The sequence below is a fragment of the Salmo salar genome, chromosome ssa13 (assembly GCF_905237065.1).
Source record: "Salmo salar chromosome ssa13, Ssal_v3.1, whole genome shotgun sequence".
In the NCBI taxonomy this organism is placed as follows: Eukaryota; Metazoa; Chordata; class Actinopteri; order Salmoniformes; family Salmonidae; genus Salmo; species Salmo salar.
Genome location: NC_059454.1, coordinates 43,139,000 through 43,159,145, shown reverse-complemented (window position 1 = coordinate 43,159,145; position 20,146 = coordinate 43,139,000). Strand labels below are relative to the sequence as shown.

The 20,146-nt window shown below is 43.3% G+C and overlaps 1 protein-coding gene across 2 annotated transcripts in view; it reads left to right on the top strand.

Moving 5' to 3' along the window:
• Nucleotides 1-20,146, top strand: part of wnk3 (WNK lysine deficient protein kinase 3) — an 81,300-nt gene that overhangs the window by 3,127 nt on the left and 58,027 nt on the right. For both annotated transcript variants that reach the window (XM_014135796.2, XM_014135795.2), the window contains exon 2: nt 14,187-15,469. In XM_014135796.2, coding sequence (XP_013991271.2) covers nt 14,717-15,469 — 753 coding nt within the window. In that variant the 5' untranslated portion in view covers nt 14,187-14,716. The remainder of the gene's footprint in view (nt 1-14,186; nt 15,470-20,146) is intronic.

Genomic DNA, 20,146 nt, shown 5'->3' with positions numbered 1-20,146 from the left:
GTGTAATAAGACAAAGGGCTGATTTTCATCCATGGATAGGAACAAGCTCCAGGAATAGCAAGCCACCAGTCATGTGTAGTGGGCCTAGTCATAGTAATAAAAGGGCTCATTCATCCATTGTGATTGGAGCTTGAGTAGATAAGAGTTTGATGCGTTGTAATGCACTAAAACCCGTTGATCCATCCATTGTGGTGAGAGCTCCACTCCAGTAGTCGGCCTATGCCACTTTAGTAACATGTTGTAATCCTGACTCATCATGTAGCCATCTGCTGATTATGGCCCTCTCACCTGGATTAGATAGACTGTTCAGTGGGGAAGGAGAAGAGGGGAGAGAGGACAGGAGATAGGGAGTTAAAGAGTCAGAGAATTATCTAACCATCTATTATTCTGCTCTCTTTCTCTCTCTGAGGGATCTGGTAGTGAACGGTCCACTGTGCGCTTGATACCTTCACTACCCTCTGTCTCACATGCTTGACCTGGATTTGACAAAAGTAGTTGCTGTGTTTTTCAGCCCTGGGTTTCCCTAATAGGTAGAGAACAATCATTGTGTTCGATACAAGAATCAAAGTTAAGTTTTTAGTTTTTAAACACATTTCCAACTCCCAGTCTCTCTGTAGATGCAGGACAGGAGCAACATGTCAAAGAGTCGGATACTGTGATGTCGATTTATTATGAGAGGAAGGAAGTTTAACTTTGATGATTTTATATTTTCAAAGTCAGATAAGGTGTTTTATGTCCATTTGATCCTCTCTTCTCAAGAAAGATGATTTGTGTATACCGTGGTGGTTGTTGGACAGTCTGCCGTTTGTGTACAAGTGCACATTTTCATTCAGCTTCTATCCAAATACAAAATGTTTCTCTTCATGGTAAGTTGCTCAAGTGTAGACCTGTTAGCTGAAGATCAGTGTTTTGGGCTTTGATATACTGTAAGTTAGCCTAACTGTCTCAGGTGGGCTATTTACCAGTGTCTCTGTTCATCTCAGTATCCATCCCACCTCTGGGCCAATGTCTAACCAGTGAAATTAATGAAGCTGTTACGTTAATCATGTATTGATATCAGGACAGTTCCAGTTACCTGCATGCCTTTCAAGTTAGGATTTGACCAATAGAACACATGCTTTCATCTCATCATCAAAGTACTATATTCCTATTGGTCCTCCTTAGATTAGCTCCCGAGTGGCGCAGCGGTCTAAGGCACTGCATCTCAGTGCTAGAGGCGTCACTATAGACCCTGGTTCGATTCCAGGCTGTATCACAACCGGCCGTGATTGGGATTTCCCATAGGGCCACGCACAATTGGCCCAGCGTCGTCCGGATTTGGCCGGGGTAGGCCGTCGTTGTAAATAAGAATTTGTTCTTAACTGACTTGCCTAGTTAAATAAATAAAAAATAAAGATTGAAATGTGAATTCAGATGAATGAAAGATACCCTGATACTGTAGAAATGCTCCTGCAGTTATATTGTGCAACGTTTCCACCCCAAGGTCTTCGTCAGGCTGAGAGAATGTTTCTGGCCTTATTTTGCCTGCTGTCAGAGTGCAATGTAACAACGGCTCTTGTATTAAAACGTTTCTTTCCAAAACGCACACCTCCCTGCCGGTCAGTTTTTGTTCTGTGCTCACGTGATTAATCAGCCGGAGATAATGAGCAATGCTTTAACGAACTTAGGGCTGTTACGGTGGCCATATTACCGCCATACTGGCGCTCACGATTTATGACCACAGTCAAATTCCACGTGACCACGGTAATTAGGTTTCTCCAAGCTCTGATGCTGCTGATGGTCATTAGTAGCCTACCAAACTTGCTAACTTCCTGGTACTCAGCACTCTATTGTCCCTCTAATCACTCTGACATGAATGCAAATGAGTGCTCATGTTGCGCAACATTTCTATAGACTATGCAATTGCGTGAGCTTTCTATAGGCCAGCCATACTATATTTATTTCACAACTTTCCTAATATTAAGCACATTGCTTCGCTTTACAACAGGAGTATAGCCTACCTAGTTGGCAGGAAAATGAATCATGGGAAAAGCGTCCCCCATTTTCTATTTAAGTGCATAGTCCTCCATTCGCTATTTAACTTTGTAGATTACGTGTTTTTTTCCCCCCATGCCCCTTTCTCCCGAGACAGATGCATGAAAATGGTGCATTCTAAATCAAAACTAATATCACACACATATATAATTTAGTATATGTGAAGACGACATTAAATTAAGAATAGCCTATCACTTGTGAATGATGCCCAGCTTGTGCATTAATGCAAGAAACAGCCCATACTTTTTCAAATCATAGTCGTACACCTCATGTATCCTAGCCCATAGGCCTATATGTTTTGATAAGGTTTGTATCACAACTAAAGTGGACAAATAACTTCTTAAAATTAAGCACATTAATCTGCTTTATAACTTGTAGAGCCTAACTGGCATATATAAGCAGCGCTTATGTATGCCAGTTAAGGGAAGTTTGAGGAATATAATTTTCACCATAAAAATGCACCTTTATAATAATGCATTACATGCTTAATCACATTTGCTGTCACTTTTCCCACTAATTCATTGCATTTTGGAACATTCGCTCTTATAGCCTACAATGTGCACATTGCTGGGCTTATAATGTGAAAAAATAGCCTAATAGTTTATTAAAAAAGATGTAAGCTAAACGATCAGCCTCATTGCTTTTAAAAAGTTTTTTGATGTGAGTGTTTGTATTATTTTTGGATCTATCGCATCCCACAACTGCCCCACTGTATGTTTGGGATATTTATTTATTGCACAGTTCTAACATCTTAAATATGCGCCTCAGAATTCGTTAAGAGGGATTCGGGCAGTTGCATCCCCGATGTGTCTGTCTTCATTCACTTGTAGCCTATTTCTTAGCTGAAATGCCTGTGAGAAGGACCCGATCATGTGACGGGCATTGGCTACATCTGAGAGAGCCATGTGAGTGAGAGGTGCTTCGCAACACGGCAGCCGGGAGAAGGAAATTTATAATTAGCCTATTATATTCAGCCCAAGGGCACGACGGCCGCATAAGGCATGGATTTTTAGGGGGCGTTACAGCCACACAAGGGGGATGCCGCCGGGAAATTATCAAGTGTTTGTCAAATTGTGAATGAGAGACTGATGAAGTGTGTGCAGCTTGTGACTTTTTTCAGATCATCATTAGTCCCTTCATGCAGCCTTAATGTATTAAACATCAAAACATATAATCCAACATTTGTATCACTACAAAAGTGGCATAAATAACTCTAAATTAAGCATATAAGAGGACCTGTTTCTTTGTTAACCGCTCAACACGGAATAGCTGCATGTGCGCACTTCCTTTCAAATCGTTTGGAGAAAATATTCTTTCCATTTTATTCAGCTGTGTTCAATTTTATTTTTCATACTATAAAATAATTCCACGGAATTCAAAGCAAATCTTGTCTGCTAAATGAACTAGTGTAGCCCACAGCCATATGGCATAGCCAGATCAGGGCCTAACATTAGGACAATTTAAGAGTGTGCTATTCTGTTCTTCTGAAATGGACTACATTTTCTTTATCATGTTAATTTAGAATAAATAATGGATTTATTGTGAAGGTGTAGGCTATATTACATGGATTTATTAGACTTTTAAAAATGTAGATGTTCCAAAGGTCTGCATCAGTGGCTTGTAGGCTATGTGCTATTCTAAATGTGTTTATGCTAATTAACGGTCATTTACAGTGAGACCGGCAGTTATTTGCTTGACAATCACTGGCTGACAAAATGTCATGAGCCCTAAATGAGCTTATGAGAATTCCTCTGTCCTTGTCTCCCCCCCGTCCCCATAATCACCCGTGTCCCCTCCCGCCCTCACTCGTGCCTCGTCCCCTGTCTTCCCCCTCCATTCATATCCATGCCCCATGCATGTCTCCCCTCCATCCCAGAAGGGTTTGAATCAATAGCAAACTTATGAGGGTTCCTCCATCCGTTTCCCCCACTCCTCACTCCCCGTGTCCCCATCCATCCCTGTCTGTCCGCCGTGCCCCCAGAAGGGTTTGAACTAACCAATAGCAAGGAGTGATAGGGCAGCGTGGCGGTGGCATCTGGGCACCAAACGCAAAGAAATACAACCACTAGAACGGCATCTACATTCAAGTCAGTGATGCCATGATGGGTGGACCGGCATTGATTTTGTGCAGTGATTCTATTTCTATGACTGCTGTGCCCTGGACAGAGCAAATCATCTCAGGGCAACACTTGCAGAGCTTCTACTCCTTATGTTCCCAGTCACACAGTCAAGTCACTCAGCCTGTGGTAATATTTCTACGTTAATGGCTTCCAATCTCTCCACTCATTTTTCTCTACGCCCATTCCAACCTCTCTCATTCCTGTCTTTCTCTCATTTGTCTTTGTAATTGTATTTTTCTCTGTCCCACTCCTCCCTGCGCAAACTGTGGTTGTTTTTGTTCAAGCAGAAATGTTGCTATAGTCACTGCATTCATTCACACACACTGGTACATATTTTATCAGGGAAAATCCCCTCCAACCCCCTTTTTGTCTGTGTCACCCCCCCTCTCTTTCTCTCGCTCTTGTTCTCTTTCACACACACACATTTTTCCCACCCCTTCAAACCATCCAGCCCCCCCCTCCTGTCTGCAGTTTCTCTCTCTCTCCTCCTCTCTCTTTCTCTGTCTCTCTGTCCCCCGTTATTCACACTTTTCATCAAACTCATGTCCCAACTACCCCCCCCCCAAACATCTGTCTGCCTCACACACACACACAGCCCCCCCCTCAATTACATGCACGGACACACACACGCACTAGTAATGGGAAGTTCGGCTCTTTTTGCTGACTCAGATCTTTTTGACTCGTTCAGTCAAAAGAACAACTCTTTCGACGCATTTCATTCATTTTAATCGGTAATGCGCAGAGCACACAGGACCCCCTACTGCTGAACTGAAAACTCAAGAGTCATGATTCTATAAGCCTCTCGTTCACATGTCATTCGCCATAGGGGACTTATTGAAGCTGTCATTTGTGACTGAGACTTGTAAAAGTGTGCTTTTAATCAATGTACATTCTGTTGATTTCTGGGCATACAAATAAGATTCTTTCTTGATACATTTGAAACAAGGTCTAGTTGTGGACGCAACCGGACTAGATTGTGAACGATTTTTGGCGGAATGCATTGCTTGACTGCTGTGGGGGTGATAAGCACGATATTGTTTGCGAACTGCAGCCCCGCCGAACAATCTGTTCTCGAGTTGGAGTTTTTTAAACGGAGTCTGTGTATGCTTTGGTTCGATAAAGCTGTGTCCATCATAGCCTTCAATAATCAATTCATTGACATATTGCATGATCTATTTTCCTGTGATCATATGATAGACGGTTGTTGGTCGTAGCACGTCTCTGAAGCCACTGAGTCGGAGGTACTTGTAATTAATCCCGCTGTAGGACTAGCAGGTAAAACGAACGACTCAAATTTAACTGGTCACTCAAAAAACAAATCGTGACTCTCGAGTCAGTAAAAAGAGTCGTTCAAAAAGAACTACTCGTTCGCGAACTTCGCGTCACACACACACACACACACACACACACACACAGTGGCATGCACCCCCCATTCCCCTGGCTCCTCCTTTGTCTGCCTGACTAAATCTACAGAGGCCGTTCAGTCCCAGGGGATTAATGTGTGTATGCCCAATAAGGGAGGGATGAAAAGAGGCAGGGAGGGAGGGATGAAAGAGGGAGGGAGGGATGAAAAGAGGGAGAGAGGGCAGGAGCGATGTACCACAGTGTTTGTTTGCAGTTTAGTTACTACGGGAGGGACCCTCAATCTATTCTCCATATCTAACTATGTGATTGAGAGTGTGGTAGTCTAAATCATGTGATTTAGTTTCCCATGTTTGAATTGGCCTGTAAAATGTTCAAACTTTGAGTTCCAGTTTCTTTAGAGGAGTTGTGGGTTAAATGAAAGGAAGCAATAACCAACTGAATGTGCCATGGTGATTTTTGCTGTGCATTTCAAAAAACTATTAGGCCTTGTTATTAGCCCGACTGCAGGTGTACATACCGATATGCTCCGTAAAGCGCCTGGAGGGACAGGGAGCCACAATACAGCATGTATTGAATGTTCACATCTCATTACATGTAAGCCTAGTTGATGTAACTCCATTACTGCAAGGCTGAATGGATGGGATTCAGACCAGTATCGACATGTGATTGTGAACAAGTGCCTTCACACAAAAACACAGGAGTTACGTCTCAAATGGCACCTATTCCTTATATAGTGCACTACTTTTGACCAGATGCCTAGGCACACTATTCCCTATATAGTGCAATAATTTTGACCAGGGACCTGGTCAAAACCTTTGCACTTTATAGGGAATAGGATGCCAAACGCTTGTTTTTGTCAGGGCTCTGGTCAAAAGTAGCGCACTATATAGGGAATAGGGTGCTTTTTCTGCCTACATGGGCGGTCATTTGCCTGGTGTCAGGAAATTCCTTTTGACATTATTATTTTTTTTCTATATATTTTTTTAAGGGAACATGTTTGTGTGTGCGTGAGTGTACGTTACACACATCTGTGTGTGCACGTGCATATTTGTGTGTGTGTGTGTGTGTGAGAGAGAGGGATGGGCTGTGTGAATGTGTTTGATGCACTGTGATAACTCTGTCCGGTATGTGGATGTGGCAGTCATTACATAGGAACTCCTTGCCTCACTGGGAAATAAGCTGTTGATTAAAGGAGAACTTCCCTTTCTGTTGTTTTGTCTCCTGTGCCGCCCATTTCACACTGAGGCCTTACCTATTTATCCATGTCTGTCTGATTCATAGACTCACTTCTATAATATGTTTGTCCTCGCTGTCTGTGGTCTCTTGGCATGTCTGTCTAACCTGGTCCTAGTTCTGTGCTGTCTTGCAAATGACCATAGAAGTTGGCAGGAGAGCACAAACAGAACTAGTCCCGTAGACTTGCATAATATGTCTGGGGTTCACCACAATCACATTGGTTCCGTTTCCTAGTTTATGGTCGTATTTATATCTATTGATAAAGACGAAGACCACAATCAGATGTTGGACTTACCTTTCCAGCCAGCAAGACTCTTGGTATGTCTATCCCACAGACTTATAGAAATGTCTTTCCCCGAATCCCCATTGGTGTTCACCACAGTGGTTCATTTCCCTAGTTTGTGGTCACGTCAATTGATACATGTAAATGTAATAAGGACAATGTGAAAAGGAAGTATCAGAGCCAGGACGATACGGCTCAGGTAAGAACGGTAATGTGAGGGGAACACGTCAGTTGAGAGGTTTGGAAGAATATTACTGTCTTGCTCCCATTAGGCTAGTAGATACTTACTTGACTAGACAGCCACTAGACCCAGAGTAGTCCTATGGCATGTTTCCACAACCATAATAGCTTTTGTGCGCTATATAGAAAAAGGGCCTATACCTTTCATCTTTGTCTCAATCCTCATGCTGCACACTGGAGTTAAATTCTTTAGTCAGATGGAGGTTCTTGCCTTGCAGTAGTGCTTATTACGGTACTGTGTAGGTCTTAGTACATGTCTTTATGTCTGCTTCTGGAATGTAACTGAACTGGAATTCTTTCTCGTTCTCCTGCCTTCATGGTGTCCCTAGCAGTTAGTCTTGTTTCTCCTCCCTTCATGGTGTCCCTAGCAGTTGGTCTTGGGTCTCCTCCCTTCATGGTGTCCCTAGCAGTTGGTCTAGGGTCTCCTCCCTTCATGGTGTCCCTAGCAGTTAGTCTAGGGTCTCCTCCCTTCATGGTGTCCCTAGCAGTTAGTCTTGTTTCTCCTCCCTTCATTGTGTCCCTAGCAGTTAGTCTAGGGTCTCCTCCCTTCATGGTGTCCCTAGCAGTTAGTCTAGGGTCTCCTCCCTTCATGGTGTCCCTAGCAGTTAGTCTAGGGTCTCCTCCCTTCATGGTGTCCCTAGCAGTTAGTCTAGGGTCTCCTCCCTTCACGGTGTCCCTAGCAGTTAGTCTAGGGTCTCCTCCCTTCATGGTGTCCCTAGCAGTTGGTCTAGGGTCTCCTCCCTTCATGGTGTCCCTAGCAGTTAGTCTAGGGTCTCCTCCCTTCATGGTGTCCCTAGCACTTAGTCTAGGGTCTCCTCCCTTCACGGTGTCCCTAGCAGTTAGTCTAGTGTCTCCTCCCTTCATGGTGTCCCTAGCAGTTAGTCTAGGGTCTCCTCCCTTCATGGTGTCCCTAGCAGTTAGTCTAGGGTCTCCTCCCTTCATGGTGTCCCTAGCAGTTCATCTAGTGTCTCCTCCCTTCATGGTGTCCCTAGCAGTTAGTCTAGGGTCTCCTCCCTTCATGGTGTCCCTAGCAGTTCATCTAGTGTCTCCTCCCTTCATGGTGTCCCTAGCAGTTAGTCTAGTATCTCCTCCCTTCATGGTGTCCCTAGCACTTAGTCTAGGGTCTCCTCCCTTCATGGTGTCCCTAGCACTTAGTCTAGGGTCTCCTCCCTTCATGGTGTCCCTAGCAGTTAGTCTAGGGTCTCCTCCCTTCATGGTGTCCCTAGCAGTTAGTCTAGGGTCTCCTCCCTTCATGGTGTCCCTAGCACTTAGTCTAGGGTCTCCTCCCTTCATGATGACCCTAGCACTTAGTCTAGTATCTCCTCCCACCTTTGTACTATTGTATCAGTCATTTGAGTGACAGGTATTGATATCGTGGGTCTGAGATTCTGATTCTCAGAGAGGACATGCTTGACTGGATTTTGAGTAATTGTGATAGGGTATGAAGGAGACATCTGGTTGTAATGAGCTTCTGTTAGTCCCCCCGTGGAGAGTAAACGTTGACATTTTAAATGTTGGGTTATAACAACGTTACAATGACGTTTTTATTTACTTAGTTTGTAACCTCGTCCCCTGGCAAATTGCATCTACAGAGAGAGCTGACTGGTGGACGTGACTACTTAGATACCTTTTTAAAATACTTTTCTTTCTGAACAAGATAGACAGCCTCCCAATGCCATATGTAGGCTATTCAAATGAACAAGTCATCACAACTGACTGTTCTGAACTAGCTGTTAGGTAACACTATACAGGGGTGGTGGTTGACAAGAGTCTTTAGCACCAATCTGTAGCTGTGTGTCCCGTTGCACATGAATATCAGTGTAGGCTAACTGGAGTCCTGAAGAGCTTACCTCCCTACATGTACGTACACCTACACACTCTCCTGGACAGACTCGTTCATTTACTACATTTATCTTGAACCTTTTCACTTCCTCACTTCCCTGAACATTTCTTTAGTTATTGATAACTTCATTTAACAGTGGATCGGTTCTTTAGTGTCAGAGTTGGGCTCAATTCAGTTTTAAATTGTGTACATTCTGGAAGCCTATTGTTCTCTTTGAGGATATTTCAGCTACATTTTAGAGCTCAAGAGTGATCAATAGCTTGGCTTACTTAGCACATTGCCCTTTTATCATGTAAAAAGTTTAGATTTTTGCCCTGACAATTTTCTTTATGAACAGTACTGAATAAATGTATTAGGCTATTACTGTGTAATAGAGTAGCTACAAAAACAAGTTGACAGGCACGTGAAGAGTTTACAGGTTATTGGCTGCTGTGACGGGGTCGGAAAATACCTGACACCTAGAGACAGGCGGAGAGCGACAGAGATTTTACTGCAAGGGAACCACACACCCACACATAGACAGAGAGGGAATTATTACAGCGTTCAAATGGTTGTGGGTGTGTACTGTGTGTGTACTGTATATGTGTGTACTGTATGTGTGTGTGCGTACAGATGTAGGATCTTAATTAGGGTTGCAAAGAGTCGGAAACTTTCCGGTACATTTCCGGAATTTGGGGAATTTTTCTTAAATTCATCCACAAAATTAGCTCATAACAGTGAACCTTTTTTTGTGGGATACACATAAGGCAATTCTAGGTCTTGTGGCATATTTTGGTTAAACTATCCCCAATTCAATGGAATTGCAACCCTCTGCATGCACAGTGCATTCTTCCATCACATGTACAGCTGATTCTCAAGATCTTGCACACTAATGAGAACTGCTTAACTATTTATCTGTACATGGAATTGTATTTTTATTTTACTCATTTTTTTCCTAATCTTTATAGGAAAATGACACGGGCACTATCTGATGTGTGGAGACATTTCACTGCAGCTAATGTAAAAGGAAAAGCTGTATACATTTGCAAGGTGAAAATGATGAATCAGACATCTTATCGATAGAAACAGCTCATGGTCAAGCTCAAGTGTTTTTGAATCAATGGAGCAACGTAGTCAGAGAAATGCTGATGAATGTCTTGCTCGAGCTGTGTATGCAACTGGTTCACCTCTGGTGATCATAGGCACTGTGTATTGGACGTGATTTCTGAATGTTCTTCGCCCAGCATTCACCCCTCAAACCAGACATGCTTTATCTACTCATTTGCTGGATGCAGAGTTCAACAGAGTTCAAGTGAAGGTCAAGCAAATCATAGAGAAAGCAGACTGTATTGAAATCATCTCTGATGGGTGGTCGAATGTTCGTGGGCAAGGAATAATTAACTACATCTCAATCAGTATTCTACAAGAGCACAGACACAAGGGACAACAGACGCACCGGTCTCTACATTGCAGATGAGCTGAAGGCAGTCATCAATGACCTTTGACCACAGAAGGTATTTGCACTGGTGGCAGACAATGCTGCAAACATGAAGGCTGCTTGGTCTAAAGTGGAGGAGTCCAACCCTCACATCACACCCATTGGCTGTGCTGCTCATGCATTGAATCTGCTCCTCAAGGACACCAAGGCACTGAAAACAATGGATACACTCTACAAGAGAGCCAAGGAAATGGTTAGGTATGTGAAGGGTCATCAAGTTATGGCAGCAATCGACCTCACCAAGAAAAGTGAGAAGAATAACATTTACATTTACATTTTAGTCATTTAGCAGACACTCTTATCCAGAGCGACTTACAGTAGTGAATGCATACATTTCATACATTTTTTTCTCCGTAGTGGTCCCCCGTGGGAATCGAACCCACAACCCTGGCGTTGCAAAAACCATGCTCTACCAACTGAGCCACACGGGACCAGAGCATCACATTGAATAAGAGCATCACATTGAAGCTGCCCAGCAACACCCGTCAGGAGCCTGAAACTCCTGAAACCTATAGCAGTAGGCATTGCACGGATTGAGGGAGAGAATGCTATCCTGTCTGATGTTCAGACTCTGCTTGCAGATGTAAGAGAAGAAATCCATACTGCCCTGCCCACTTCACTGTTGCTCCAAGCAGAGGAAAAAGCAGTTCTGAAATATATCACAAAGTGGGAAGACTTCTGCCTGAAGTCCATACACGCCGCGGCGTACATGTTGGACCCCAAGTATGCTGGCAAGAGCATCCTGTCTGGTGCAGAGATCAACAAGGCCTATAGTCTCATCACTACAGTGTCTCGCCACGTTGGCCTGGATGATGGCAAGGTTCTTGGCAGTCTGGCGAAGTACACTTCCAAGCAAGGGCTTTGGGATGGAGATGCGATATGGCAGTCGTGCCAACATATCTCATCAGCCACCTGGTGGAAGGGACTTTGCGGATCTGAGGCTCTTTCCCATGTTGCCTCCATCATCCTCCAAATCCCACCAACATCAGCCGCCTCAGAGCGCAACTGGTCCTTGTTTGGGAACACACACACCAAAGCACGCAACAGGCTGACCAATACAAGGGTTTAAAAACTGGTGGCCATCTGGGCAAATTTGAGTTTTTTTGAGCCGGACAACGAGCCATCCTCAACAAGGTTGGAAAGTGACAATGAAGATGAGGCCTCAGAATCTTATGTTCAAGAGGTGGACATTGAGGAGGTCCAGGGAGACGACCAAAGCCTTAGTTTCTAGACTATCATTTTACAGATGTTTGTTGAAAACGTTTTTAGGAGATGCAATGGATCATTCAATATTCCCTTTCTTTTGGTGTTCAGTGAAATCATCCCATGTGAAGAGTCACCTCATTTAATTAAAGTTCAATTCGTAACAAATGTTTTTTTATTTCTATTGGAAGGATTTAATAATTTGCAATTATGTCTACTTATGATAAGGTAAAAGGTTTATGTTTCTTTCTCCATATGATATGGTAAATATATCCAATGCAAAAAACATCTACATTTAAATGGTATTAATATTAATTTGCATATATTTCCATTAATTCCCATATATTCCTGTTAATTCCCATATATTCCCGTGGAAAGTTTCCACCTCTGAATATTCCCCAAAATGTGCAACCCTAATCTTAATTCGACCTATATTGTCACAGCAAAATAAAATCCTGCAACAACAGCATTTGAACATTTAGTACATAATGTTGCTTGATTGGTGGTTAGGCTATTAGCTGGCCAAAAGTAGGCTTCATGAAAAGTGCAATACTGTTACTATAACTGCGTGTTAGTGTGGGTTTTAAGTGAATTTATGTATATCACAAAGTTAATCTGTATTTCTTGCTTTGCAGGAAAATTCTCAGCAATAAAAGAGATCAAATTAAGATCCTCCTTCTGTGTGTGTGTGGTAATCTATTACCCCTCTATAGAAGGTTGTGTGTTAGTAGTGGAGATCCCGTTTCACTCACTGTCTGTCTGGTGGAAGTGGACACCATTGATGGGCGATTCAAATTCACTTAGCCAGCCCTACTGACTGTCATGGAATAAATGAATGAAGCATATTGGCAAGCACCAAATGACATGCCTTACTAACTGCCTGGGCAGTGTTGCTGTGCTGACGATAATGATTATGATGAATGTGTGTACTCTACATATATTACCCCCATTGTGCCGATCTGTGGCGTTCACTCCAGTTCAATTTGACTAGGGCTGCATCCGAAGTAGCACCCTATTCCCTTTATAGTGCACTGCATTTGACCAGAGCTCATTTGACCAGGGTTGTGTATAGGGAATAGGGTGCCATTTGCGATGCAGCTTATCCCCCTCTGCTCATTAATGAATCATGCAGAAGTGGTCCATAATACCGCCTCATCCATTTTAATTATTATTATTATTATTTTTTTATCACCACAATAGGCTCTAGCACCACTGTATTGACTAATGGTCTTCACTAAACACAACTACAGTTTCAACACACTCATAAACTTCTGATTGACGACAAGCTAATAAACTCAAAGCAAAGCTGGGCAAGATAGTCTTCAATGAAGGATTCCTTAGTTGAAATAGTTTACGGAGTCGTGCGCAACACTTTATAGCGGGTGCTGGGCCGTAGGAAACTGCAATACTTTCCTTAGTTGAATCAGCAATGCTACTCTAGCCCTTAACGAAGGTTAGGCTGTCATCAAGGTTTTTTGATTTGTTGTTTTTCTAAGAGTAGGCCATAATCATCTCAAGTCTCACCATACTTGGGAAACTTGTGGCATGGCCTGTGCTTACGCCATCTAATTAGCTCAATTAATCACCTCACGGTCTTCATCATTTACCCACAAACACTGGGAATAATGCCATCTTTGACTCTTTCGTCCAACATTAAGTATTAGCCAGTATCCAATTACTAGAGAATTTCTTCAGCAGGCTTATGATGGTTGAAACCGAGAGGACCTTTATGTCGGTTTCGGCTGGCTGCGCCAAAAAGGCTGTGATTTAAAAGATCGAGTTTGGCTGGATACAACACAAACTGAAGGAATAAAAAAAATGCATTGCAAAGAAATGCCCTGTTCCAGTCCCTTGCAAAAAAGGCAATCAACACTTGAGGTGGAATAGACACTGGGGAAATGCCTGGGAATAACACCATAAATTGGTGTTAGCCAGGCAGTATTTAAAGTGTGCTATCAGGAATCGGTTACATTCAAAATGATGGAACCATTTCCTCCGAGGATTGTATGAACATTTCCCCATTTTAATGAAGAACATCAGATTTGGTATGATTTTAGACACTGTGAGCAAGCATCCTTTGACAGTCAGTATTGACTGTGGAAATGAGTATAGCGTCCCAATAAAAAAAATCCAATCAATGTTTGATTCTTCAGAATCCTCTCAGGCCCTCCCTCTCTGTGCCTCTGAAACTGTTCTGTCCCCCCCCCTCCGACCAGAACATCAAACTAAAACATTCTCAAACGTCAAAGTCAAACTGTTGTTCTTCTTGGAAATTAATGCTTTAAATATGCATGAATATGACTTTTGCAGTGGAAAGTTATTCGCGTCTCACTATACTAGCCTGCTGAATATTAATGCGTTTTTATTTGTTTGATTTCTTCACAGAATTTACCTGAGGAGATTCACCTTTTACACTTTGAAGGAGGGATTTATCCAGAAAAGGAGGAAAGGGACACCAGCTTCCCTCTCTCCCAGAGACTTGAAAGACTTTCCTCGGCCTGTGTGTGTGTGTGTGTGTGTGTGTGTGTGTGTGTGTGTGTGTGTGTGTGTGTGTATATAAGTTGGCAGAGGTGAAGCTTTATTGAGGTACCCTCAGAAGGTGCAGGGGAAAGGCTATGTACTTTAGGAGATGGAGAGAAGGAAAGTAAGGATCGAAAGTTAGTGTCGGTTGGGTGGAGAAAAGAAGCACTGTGCTGCTTATCCATTACCTCTGTAAAGACTCTAAAGAGAGGAGGAGGGAGTCTAATCTAGTGGCAGGGCCCAGTCTCGTAGTCACCAGCAACACTGGAAGAACAGCAGCCAGAGAACCTAGAAGGTGGGTAAGAAGAGGACCACAAAAAGAGAGGAGAGACGGGGACTGAAGGAGATCCAAAGGGTCGGAGGAGAGGACGGGGAGGAGGCAGCGGCGCATCCCCATGGCGACGGACCCTGGGGAACCCACAGGGACGGAGGACTCTTCGGAGAAACCTGTTGGCGCACGGGAGGAGGAGACGGACCAGGAGGGCAGCAGGAGGGAGAGGACACACAGCACCCCCTCAGACTTCCCCTCCTCCCAGACCCAGGAGAGGAGAACCGCAGAGGGAGGGGAGACAGGAGGAGGCGGCGGAAGGGGTGGAGGGCCCGGAGAAACCAGGGACAGTAAGGAAGTGGAGCCCCTGGCGGTTAGACCCATGTCTCTCTCCACACCCTCGTCCCCGGCTGCGACTGCGGCGGCTTCAAGGTCAGGGGGTCACGGGCCGAGGCTGAGGAGAGAGAAGCGTTTCTTCAGGAAGAGTGTGGAGATCTGTGAGGAGGACGATGTGGTAGCGGATCCCCCAGTGGTCTCCCACTCCGCCCCCCACCTGGACTCAGTCATCACCCTCGGTGGCGCCCAGGCCGCTACCACCGCCTCTGCAGCCCTGGGACATGACACGGCCAACAACGACCCATCCAACCTCAGCTCCACCCAGGACCCCGGGGCCAAGGACACCCCCTCTTCCGCCCCACCCCAGACGGGGAAGGAGAGAGACAGGGAGCAGGAGGAGGAGGCAGAGATGAAGGCCGTGGCAACCTCGCCGGGGGGGAGGTTTCTGAAGTTTGACATTGAGCTGGGGAGGGGTGCCTTCAAGACCGTTTACAAAGGCCTGGACACTGAGACCTGGGTGGAGGTGGCCTGGTGCGAACTACAGGTGAGAATACTGTGCATTACTCTATGCAGGTCATGGTACTGTATGTAGTAGCCTGGTGCGAACTACAGTACAGGTGAGAACAATTTATAAGCCATATTCTCTAGTTCTATCCATAGAATTACATATAGAACCATTATAATAATATATAGGATCTCTATAGTTGTATCATAGGTTCTTGATTGCAGAAAATGGCTGTTACAGGTGTTTTAAAAAGACAAAATGATCCAGCTTCCCAAGGGAGGACATATCCCCCCACCTTGCCAAACATCCTGGGGATGATAATGGTAACAATATATTGTGTTGTTTTCACTGGGCTATTGGAAAAATATATAGTTATTAGTTTTGCATCGAGTTACACACTGACACAGAGTTGCTTGACTCACATAATGCAACAGTCATTTGAAGTCTTCCCTGGAGCTTCTCTTCTCTCTCCTCCCTGGGAAAATCTCAGCCTGTGTTCTGTTTGCTATTCAGACTGTGAGACTGACTCACTACAGCACATTGGAGACCGGTTCATCCCCAATGGCACCCTTTCCCCTACATAGTCCACTCCTTTTGACTAGGGCCCTATTTTTGAGCAGAGCTCTATGTGCCCTGGTAAAAACTGGTGCATGAAATGGGGAATAGGGTGCAATTTGGGATGAAGCTTGAGACTCACTGCAGCACACTGGAGACATAGACAAAGATAGGGGTGCGAAGAGGGGAAGGAAATACAAGAGAGAAAGAATATGAACTTTTTGATTGCACTCAGGTCGGTTTGAATGGCAGAAGCAATGGGAGAAAAAATGAGGCAACTGTACCCAGGAAACATATAAAGAATGGTTAAGTAGAGTAGGTACATCCCAAAATGGCACCCTATTCCCTACACAGTGCACTACTTTTGAACAGGGCCCTACACTGTAAAAATAAATCCTGTTGTTGTCGTCACGGTAACTTACTGACAGTAGGTGTGTGTGTGTACAGGTAGGGAAAGAGGAACAATGGCCCTAATGAGAACAAACCTCACCAAGAGGTTGAGATTGAGATGAAGGATAAGGTGAACATAGAAAGAATGTGTACCAGTAAGCCTATGTAGGGAAAGAGGAAGTGTAGCCTTGAGAATGAACATTGCCGTAGGGGACTCAGACTCTGTTAACTGTCGTTTATTGGCACTGAAGGGGTGAAGGCGTGACAAGCTAAAAGTGGGATTATACTCTCACCTGAGCAAGGCTGAACCCTTTACACGGCGGAGCAGCTTGGGATTTAATGACGCTGTCAAGCAACAGGGAGCAACAACCAACGACGAAAAACGGCGTGGGCTCAACTGGCGGGAGACACAAGAAAATAAACTTGTCTCACTATATACTGTTCTCAGACACAAAAGAGAAGCTGTGTGATTCGGGCAGCTGACTTGTTTGGTGTCTTTGTGTGAAAAGGCTAGTTTACCCTGGTCAGTCATGTGTTGGCTTTGGAGCTAATCTTTTGTAGCTAATGCTAAACAGCAGCCGTGTCCAATCTCTGTGTCTGCTTGCCAAATGTATCCCAGGGTGTATCCCAAATGGCTCCCTGTGTAGGGCACTACTTTTGACCAGGGTCCATAGGGGATAGGGTGTCATTTGGGATACAGTGTCTTAGAGCCAGGGTGTAGGTGGGGTCAATCCCATTTCCATTTTCTTCATTGAAAAGGCAATGAGGCAAATTGGCTGGAATTGTCATTTTTTGTTTACTTCCTGAATTGAAATGGAATTGACCCTAACCCTGTGTTAGAGCACTGCTTATAGGACTAACCACCTCAATTGTTCTCCTGCACCTTTTAGCTCTGTCCCCCTGTTTTAGAGCATCGCTTTTTAAAATCTTTTTTTTTTTTGTTGCTTCATTCACAGTTTTGAAGTAAACATGAAGATAGATGAGCAGGGGAGACACAGTAGGAAGGTTGGGCACAAGTAAGATCTCCCGTCTCCGTGGGCGAAATACACATATATTATATGTGCTAGCTGGGTATGTTACCATAAGGTGGTGGGCTGACGTCGAAGACAGTGAAGTTGATCGATCGATGTCGAGCTAGGAGCTGATTTAAAATTGACAATGAAATATTCTGCTGTAAAATATGTTGGCACCTTCAATTCACCTTCAGAAAAAGTATATTTCAACACTGTCTAGCTCAAAACAAATTTGCAAACTGCTGAACTTGGAACCAATCGGAACTCCCGTACATACCCCTCGTGATAAAGGCAGCCAATGGTCTGCTTCTAAGATGTAAACAGCCTCTGATCTGCTGTCTGTGTGTTAAGAGGAACTAACATTAGCTCCCAAAGACTGAAATAAAGATAAATATCTGTTTTCGAGTGAACTTGAATTATGCAGCATGCAATACGAATGGTCTTGATCATATGAAGAGGTAACTTCGTTGACCATTTAGCCAATTTATTGAAAGCTAGCAAATGTTAGTTGACTAGCCTAGCCAGCTAATACTGTAAACGTCAACGTGCCTGCACAGAAAGCTAGTATTTCATTAGCTGTGTCTCATCAAATTCAATTTTGCAGGGGTGCAACTTTCCCTGGGGATGGGGGGGGGGGGTCATTGGAATGTGATACAAAATGTGCTTTAGGACCATGCGGACGCCTGGTCCTTTTATAAAAAAAATATTTGAATAATATTATGTCCCACCAACTTCTATAATCAATGTTGTGCCCCTGCAATTTTGAATCATGTTTTGGCATGATTGTCTAATTTCAAGTAACTAGCTGCAGGCTTAAAGAAATGTTCAATTATATTATTTGCATAGAACACAAATCAAAGCATGTAGTTAGAAATATTTTTGTGTGTGTCATGTATGCTAGAATGGAGGTTTAAAAATGACAGCTGAATATGCATATTAGCTAATACATATGGCATAGCCTACACATATACATGACATGGTATGTGGACTAGAGGTCGACCGATTTATGATTTTTCAACGCCGATACCGATTATTGGAGGACCAAAAAACCCGATACCGATTAATCAGCCAATTTTTATATATGTAATAATGACAATTACAACAATACTGAATGAACAATGAACCCTTTTATTTTAACTTAATATAATACATAAAATCTATTTGGTCTCAAATAAATAATGAAACGTTCAATTTGGTTTAAATAATGCAAAAACAGTGTTTTGGAAGAAAGTAAAAGTGCCATATGCGCCATGTAAAAAAAGCTACCGTTTAAGTTCCTTGCTCAGAACATGAGAACATATGAAAGCTGGTGGTTCAATATTCCCAGTTCTTCAATATTACCAGTGAAGAAGTTTTAGGTTGTAGTTATAGGAATTATGACGTGTCGACTATTTCTCTCTATACCATTTGTATTTCATATACCTTTGACTATTGGATGTTGTTATAGGCACTTTAGTATTGCCAGCCTAATACCGGGAGTTGATAGGCTTGAAGTCATAAACAGCGCTGTGCTTCAAGCATTGCTAAGAGCTGCTGGCAAACGCAGTAAAGTGCTGTTTGAAGGAATGCTTATGAGCCTGCTGCTGCCTACCACCGCTCAGTCAGACTGCTCTATCAAATATCAAATCATAGACTTAATTATAATAAACACACAGAAATACAAGCCTTTGGTCATTAATATGGTCAAATTATCATTTAGAAAACAAAACGTTTGTTCTTTCAATGAAATACGGAACCATTCCGTATTTTTTCGAACGGGTGTCATCCCTAAGTCTAAATATTGCTGTTACATTACACAACCTTCAATGTTATGTCATAATTATGTAAAATTCTGGCAAATTAATTACGGTCTTTGTTAGGAAGAAACACAGTTCGCAACGAGCCAGGCGGCCCAAACTGTTGCATATACCATGACTCAGTTGATATTGCCTGCTGACATGCATTTATTTTAACTAAATATGCAGGTTTAAAAAAAATATACTTCTGTGTATTGATTTCAAAAAAGGCATTGATGTTTATGGTTAGGTACATTTGTGCAACGAATGTGCTTTTTTTCGCGAATGCGCTTATGTTAAATCATCACCTGTTTGGCAAAGGTGAAGTAGGCTGTGATTCGATGATAAATTAACAGGCACCGCATTGATTATATGCAACGCAGGACAAGCTAGTTAACCTAGTAATATCATCAACCATGTGTAGTTAACTAGTGATTATGTGAAGATTGATTGATTTATTTTTTTAAGTTTAATGCTAGCAACTTACCTTGGCTCCTTTTGACGCTGCACTGGTGGCTGCCACGCAGTTTTCTCATGGATTGCAATGTAATCGGTAAATAATCGACATCCAAAAAAGCAGATTACCGATTGTTATGACAACTTGAAATCGGCCCTAATTAATCGGCCACACAGCCATGCAGTCTCCATAGACAAACATTGGAAGTAGAATGACCCGTACTGAAGAGCTCAGCGACTTTCAACGTGTCACCATCATAGGATGCCACCTTTCCAACAAGTCAGTTTGTCAAATTTCTGCCCTGCTTGAGCTGCCCCAGTCAACTGTAAGTGCTGTTATTGTGAAGTGGAAATGTCTAGGAGCAACAACGGCTCAGCCACGAAATGGTAGGCTACACAAGCTCACAAAATGGGACTGCTGAGTGCTGAAGCACGTAGCGGGTAAAAACCATCTGTCCTCAGTTGCAACACTCACTACTGAGTTCCTAACTGCCTCTGAAAGCAACGTCAGCACAAGAACTGTTCGT